Below are 7658 nucleotides of genomic sequence, written 5' to 3' on the forward strand. Positions count from 1 at the left end.
TGCAAATATCTTTCAGATATGGGTTTTCAAGTCTTTGGGATAAATACCCAGTAGAGGGATTGCTGGATCATATGGTAGATCAATTCTTGTTTTTTTTGAGGAACCTCCATACTTATGTACAGTTTAAATCTCCTAGCTTTGGTAGGTTATATTATTTCTACTTTTCATCTTTTATAATATTTAAATTGTGTTCCATGACCATAACTTCCTACAGGTGTGTGTGTGTATATGTGAGAAATCACCCATCCTCTGGGTTACTTAGGCCTTCCAGCTACTACTCATGCCACCCGTGGTTCCCAAGACAGCTGCTGTGGCGATCTTTTTAAGCTAAGTCACCTCATGTCACCCTTCTGCTTAAAATCCTGCACCAGCTTCCTTCCTCACTCGGAGTAAGCGCTGGCCTCCGGCTCTGAGCCCGACTCTGAGCTTTCTCTCTCCATCCACCACTGCGCTCCCTCCCTCCGTTCCAGCGCACTGGTGGCTGGTTGCTTCTTAAACCTGGTCCTCACAGCTACCCGAGTGCCTCACGTTTCCTTTTCTCTCTGGCCGAGCACTCGTTCCTTCGATACCCGTATGGCTGACGGCCACACGTAATCCAGTGCTCTGTTCAGACGTTAGTCAAACAAAGGAGCTTTCTCTGCATCCCGTGTCGTACAACATCCCTCCATGCTTGTCTGTCTCTCTGCCTTACCACTTATCTCTACCTTTTTTCTTCTCCTACTTTATCTTTATTCATTGCACTTATCACGTCCACCTGCAGAATATCTTTGTTCGTTTTGTGTGTACCTCAGCCCATTAGAAAGTAGCCTCCATGGGGACAGGTCGTTTAGTCACTGCCGTATTGTTTTTATTTAGTCATATTTATAGGTTTCTTTCTTTATAGGTTCTCAGTTATGTACCTTATTGGGAAGGTCTTTTCTACTCTGAAGTTTTGAGTAAACACTCCCATGTTTTCTTTTATAACTTTTAAGACTTTATTTTTGTTTACATCTTCATTCGTCTGGTATTTTTTTGGTGTGGATTATTTTTTTTTGACCGGTTAGCAATTTTCCCATATCATCTGTCTACCACTGATTTGAGTTGCCACTATTGAAAAAAAAAGGTCAAACTAATATCCTATATATACATGACTCTTTGATTGGACTTTGTATTGTGTTCCTTTGATATGTCCATGTTTTCTGAGGAACTATATTTTAAAATTATTTTAACAAATTTTTCTTTAATAAAGTTAATTTTCTTTATTTTTTCTGGCCATTTTTACTTCTTTCAAATTAACTTTATTTTGTGAAACTTATGACAGAACAGTTGTCCACTGAATGGACATTTCTGTGTGATTTTATTGGCTTCATATGTATGGCAAGAAATACCTTAAACATAGCTAAAAAGACATAATAAAATGAGAAAAATATTTGTAATACACATGAGAGACAAAATACTAGTTTTCTTAATGTACATTTTTTGAATCTAATAAGACGATTAAACTTTCAAAATACACAGACTCGTTCAGTGAAGTTTGTTCTTCTGTTTCTTTCTCAAGGATGATTTCAAAGAGCCATAGTTACTTTGATTTTCTCTTACTTTTTAATTATTAAAACTAAGAGAGTGTTTGGAAGCAGTTATTTTCTGAACATTTTTAATAAAGCAAAAAAGTAAAGCCTAATGTCATTGTAGTTCTTTTAGCTTTTTGGCATGCTTACATGTTTTAGAAATTGGATATTAAAATAGTATTAAAAGAATCTCTATGAAGCTTTTCCTATGAAAGAGTTTTTTGATAACTCAGATCAATTTTTGATTTATAAATGTTTTATAACTTCATAATCCTTTTACTCATTTTTAAAAAAGAACAATCTCCTTCTTAGGTTAGAGTACTTATATTCTGGGGATTATAGTTGCTTTGGGCTGTGAAGCGGCAGATTTAGTTCACTTTAGTTTTAGAATCTTTTCTTGAAAATCTGTGCAATAATTGAACATTTACATAAAAGACTTTGTACATAGTATAAAATAATAGAATGCACACTGAATATTAAAATATATGTGCTAATTATGTTACTGTAACTAGTTAAAACATTTAAATGATTATGAAATTATTGTCATGAGTGCTGATGTATATTGTTTAATTTAGTCATAGTTTTGAAATTAAAATGAAATTTCTATAAAATTATAGATGATTGCACTGTAATTTTAATGCAGTTTTAGAAAAGGTTTTTTGGTATAATTAAATTTATTTGACTTTGTAAAGTATCAAGGCAATCTTTGGAAAGCTTTTACTTTATCTCACATATTACCATCACTAGTGTTATAAAAAATAATACTTTTAAGGTGAGCATAGTGGACTTAAGCCTCCGCTCTCTGGAGAGTTTCCTCTCTAAATATCATGCAACAAGAGTGACGTTGTTAAGTGTTTTGTAATGACCAACGTTCAAGATCAAGGAAGCCTGAAAATAGAAAGCCAAGTGCCTTTTAAAATGTCATTTGAAGTTAGTAAAATAAGTGAGAGATGATTTAAGGCGGTCAGTAAAAGAACATTTCCAAGGAACTGTTTTGAATGTTTTGACATAATATGGAAAGATATGTAAAAGAAGTGGTGGCAGAAACTAACTAAAGTAGGCAAATGTGAACTCCTGATCAGGCAGGTGAACCTAACAGGAGACGTAAAGAAGAATCAGGTCACTTACGGAGGGAAGACGTAGGGACCGTCAGTTGTGAAAGTTTTGTTTGTGTTTGATCAAAACATTCATTGATTACAAACATTTTAATTCTCGGGCATTTTAGGCATTTCTTGTGCCACTCATCTATAACTTAGTGTAATGATATTTTGTTAATATATAAAATAACCCAGAGGTGGTAAGTTTGAATACCTTTTTTGACAGAATGAGTTTTTTGATGGAAGTTCATAAAAGTGGGGCCCTAATTTTGGCGGGGAGGCTGTTCAGCACTACACTGTGGATGTCTCTCCTTTTTGGCCAGCTTTCACAGGCATGTGTGCATTCAGCATCCCTGGGGGTGTTGCGCAATCTGCTACTGTCGGCTGCTGATGGACAGAAAACGGGAAGCCATGGGTGGTAACTGCGCTTAAAGACAGTGGGCCATCATTACCAAAAATGTTGCCTTGCGGATAAAATAACAGTGCAAGTCGTTGGTTTAAAATTGGGATTGAATATTAATGTCTAAAGACAAAACCTTCAGGAGCGATTAAGCACTTGAGATGAACGGTCATCAGTGGAGACATCGATTCTAACGCCTTGTACTCAAATGTTCATTTGTCCTGTGTTTTCAGGCGGTGCTGCGTAGGTCCCCCGAAGCTTAACGTTAACACATGACTCCAGGGTGTGTTATAAAGGGGAAAGGTCGCAGCGTTTACGGGCAAAAACAAGTTATTAACAGAATGAGATTCTTGGAGGAAGCTTAATTTTAGATATATACATACCCTATCACTATATTCATAGGAATCAGTAGTTCCTACTTAATATTCATCTGTATATCAGAATTAATAATTCCTGGTAGTAAAACTATTTTTTCCAGATACGGTTTGCATTAAAAACAGCTCGTTCCTTTAGTCAGTGTGGGGGGTGAGTCGGCCCTTGGTTACGGGAGGCTACGAATGTGAGAGAATACATACTTATTTTTATGATTTCATTAAATGTATATCTTGATTGTTTATGCATGCATGAAACATGGAGGCTGTAGTTACATTTCTTGTAATTTTACGTGATCCAAATAAGGCAGTTCTTGCTCAAGATGAAAGGAAAAGCTGGGAATAAAAGCTGCTGAGGTGTGAAACATAGTAAAGTAAGTTAAAAGCGAAATGTGTCTCTCTAGTACTTTCCAGAGGCTCTCAAATAAGTTATGTGTGATCATGCGTACCTGACTGAAGTCTACTCTACATACTTTGTAACATGAACAACTTGGAATTTTCTTCCCTTTTTCTTCATTTCTTTTAAAGAGAAGACGGTTATTTTTGAATCGAGTGCTGTAGGTGAGAGATTTTATAACCACAGTAATTACATTTTGACTTTATCTCTCTGCATGTTGTAATATGCACTATTGATGTGACATAATGCTGGGGACAAAATATTTACTGGCTTTGAAGTAAAATGATTCAGAGATTAAATCCTTGCTCAGCTCATTCTTAAGATTTCGGACACATTACCTCACCTCTTCGTAAACCTCCATTTGCCCATATGTAAAATAAGAAAATGCAGGTCTTCTAGTTTAATCAAAAAATTACATGAACCCTTTTTTTTCTCTTTTTAGCATAATTCCTATGCCATAGATGGTTAGTATTCCATAAATCAATAGATGCTGGGGGTTAATGTAATGTATTCTATTCTCTTAATATTAAAAATAATCCTATTTCTTTAGCTACATTTTAAAAATGGAAAACAGGAAGAATTTTAGTTAGCTTTAGTTTTATTTGTTTATTAGCCTATCAGATTGGCAAGGCTCACAGCGGTGATGATGCTCAGCATTGGCTTGGATGCTGTAGGCCTTCTCCTCCGCTTAGTTGTATGTTGTGGTCTACTTTTTGCAGCGGCAATTTGGCAGTGTACATCAAAAGTATTAAACTGTTATAATGTTTTGATTTAGTAATTGTATTGCTTAAAATTCATACATAGAACATAATCAGAATTGAGCACATGTTGCATCTCAGTGAGATTAGAAATCACTAAAAAAAAAAAAGTCACCAGTCATCCAGGGTTCGGGGTGGTAAATCCGCACGGTCAAAAAACATTCAGATAGTACAGTGTTTTTGGAGAAATACTGATAATAACTTGAGGTAAAAAATGGTTACAAGAGTGGATTTTTTTACTAGGTGCTGGTTGTGTTATGGAATTATACTGATGTTTAGATTTATCCTCACACGCATACAGAGGCGTATGTATGATATAGTAAAAGCCGCCCTCACTGAGTGCTGTGATCTCGGGTGGGTTTTGTCTTTCTCATTCTGCTTCTCTGTATTTTCCCCAGTTATCTATAAGAGACATGCGTTCCTTTTGTTGAGATGATGTGTGAAACACGTTTAGAACGTCCGCGTTCACGTAGCAGAGACCCATGCAGCTCGTTAGCTGATGGATCCTTAGTTAATCCAAAACGTGACTCGCAACAAAAGCCTTTGTAGCTTAATTAGAGAGTAAATACGTTGTTTACCAATTTCATTTTTTAGAGTCCAAACCCGCTGTTAGACCTGCTGGTTCCGACAGAGTCACAGGCACGAGAGGAAACGGATGACATCAGGACGGCTGTGAGGCAGCAGCTCCAGAAAGAACTGATCGCTCTTTTCAACACCTTGCTGCTCAGCTTCGCGGCAGTTACTGACAGGTACCGTCGTGTCACTGAAGGTTTGGGGACATCGAGGTGGAACTGAGTTTTCTTTTGATTTCCAAACTGCTTTACTTTTCATGTGTTTTAATTCAAGAGGAGGAAAGACTGCAGCACTAATCTGCGGTGGTCCGTTTTTGTTTCAGCTGACTCGTGTGGCCCGATCACGTGTCACACACACGGTTCCGTTGTCCTCTAGGCCTTAGCTCTTGGTCGTCTTTCAGTCCTCTCCTCATCCACCCGAGCAGTCACGTCGTTTCTCTGACTTTACGACTGTTTTTGCATTAATGATTTTCAAATGTGTATCTGTGGTTCTGACTTCTTTTTTTTAATTTTTAAAATTAGGTAAAATTTACTATTTACTTTAACCATTTAAACATGTACAATTGATGGCTTTTGGCATAGTCATAATGTTGCACAACTATCACTAATTAATTCCAGAACCTTTTCATCACCCCCAAAAGAAATCCTGCACCCATAAGCAGTCCTCAGTCACCCTGTGTAGGCCCCCAGCAGCCACTCATCGTCCCGCATCTACGGGTTTGACTGTTCTGGTCATTTTCTGCAAATACAGTCAAGCAGCATGTGGCCTTGTGTGTCTAGATCCTGTCACCTAACGCATTTCACGGTTCACCCGTGTCGCAGCACATGCCAGTGCTCGTTTCTCTCCGTGACTGAGCCTGGCCCACACCCGGCTGTGCCAGTCCGTTTGTCCGTCTGTATCGGTGGGCGTTTGAGTTGCTGCCGTGAACATTCATATACAGGTTTTTGTGAACATGTTTTCGGTTCTCGAGTATATACCTGGGACTGGAATTGCTAATTCATGCGGTAGTTCTCTGTGTAACGTTTTGAGGAAGAGCCAGACTGTTTTCCGCAGCATTCTTACTGTTTCGCATTCCCGCCAGCCTCGTATGAGTGTTCTAATTTCTCCACGTCCTTACTAGCACTTGTTGTTATTGTATTTTTGGAGAAACATCTATTCAAGTTCTTTTCCTAATTTTGAATTTTTTTTTTGTTGTTGTCGTTGTTGAGTTGTCTTTATGTATTCTGTACAGTAATTCCTTACTATATGTATTATTTGCAAAATTTTCTCCAAGTCCATGGATTATCTTTTCATTCTGTTGATAGTGTTCTTTGATGCACAAAGTTTTTAATTTGATGAGGTCCTGATGTGCTTAAATCTAGGGGCTTTGCTGGAGAAAAAGACCTGATCCCACATTTTAAACAATCTGAAGTGTCAAACAGCCCTGATTCAGTTCAACACTTGATTACATCCAAGAGCTCAGTGCATAACCCAAGTCTTGAGACGAATTGGCAAGCCTATCCTATGAGAAATTGTTATCTATTTCACTCGCAATAGCTCTTTTATACAAATATTTGATATACAGTCATAACTGAAGATAATTGTGAACAAGCAGGAAAATGTCTCTCATAATTAAGAGAAAAAAGTCACTAGAAGCAGATCCACAGATGTCAAATATGAGAAGAAATTTAAAACTACTATTACAAATAATATTGTTTTAAGTAATAAATATAATAGATATCAAAGGAACAGATGGACAGGATTAATAAAAATATGGAGAATGTCAGTAGCAGAGAAATGGAGACTGCAAAAAAGAACTAAATACAAATTCTACAACTGAGAAATACAATTTCTAAAACAATTCATTACATGAGCTTAACAGCAGACTAGACATGGTAAACGAAAGGATTAGTGAATATAGAACATGAGTCAATGCAAATTTCACTAGAGGGGGACAGCTGGGAGTCTTCTGAGGTGCCGAGAATATTTCGTGTTTTGTTACGCTTGTCGGTTACACGATTACATGCATATGTAAACCATCACATAGTGTGCACGTTAAACTTGCGAATTTCACCGCATGTGAATTATGCCTCAGTAAAGTGGTGAAGACAAGAACCAAGTGGAGCCAAGGGCGGCGGAGCCTGTGCATCTGGACCTGGAATGTGTGCAGGGACCTCTCCCGGGGCTTGTTAAGGCGCGAACGTCAGTAGCTCAGGAATTTACACGTTCAGTGGGCATTGCAGGTGGTCCTTGGACTAGGCTTTGAGAAATGATAGCGTGGCCTGTTCTTTAGGCGAGTTTCGATGTTAAGGAAAGGGGTGTGGGAGACACCTTCGTTCATGTGTTGGTCAAGAGCAGGTTAGGATTTGTGTTTGGGGATGGAAGTTACTTCTGTATGCTTGTAGGTTGCCGGTCACGTGCTTATTATAAGGATAAATTAGAGTAAGAGGAGCAGAGAGAGGCAGGCAGGTGAGTAGAGAAGGAGGTGGGAAGAAATGGTGAGAAAACGAGGGAGGGGAAGAGATGTGTGTTGCGG

General features: G+C 38.0%; 1 protein-coding gene across 1 annotated transcript in view; it reads left to right on the forward strand.

The window, feature by feature from the left end:
* RTTN (rotatin) overlaps nt 1–7658 on the forward strand; it is a 130658-nt gene that overhangs the window by 48147 nt on the left and 74853 nt on the right. Inside the window, exon 27 of the mRNA XM_023534106.1 lies at nt 5165–5319. Coding sequence (XP_023389874.1) covers nt 5165–5319 — 155 coding nt within the window. The remainder of the gene's footprint in view (nt 1–5164; nt 5320–7658) is intronic.

Source organism: Pteropus vampyrus, unplaced genomic scaffold (assembly GCF_000151845.1).
Source record: "Pteropus vampyrus isolate Shadow unplaced genomic scaffold, Pvam_2.0 Scaffold119, whole genome shotgun sequence".
NCBI classification, from domain to species: Eukaryota; Metazoa; Chordata; class Mammalia; order Chiroptera; family Pteropodidae; genus Pteropus; species Pteropus vampyrus.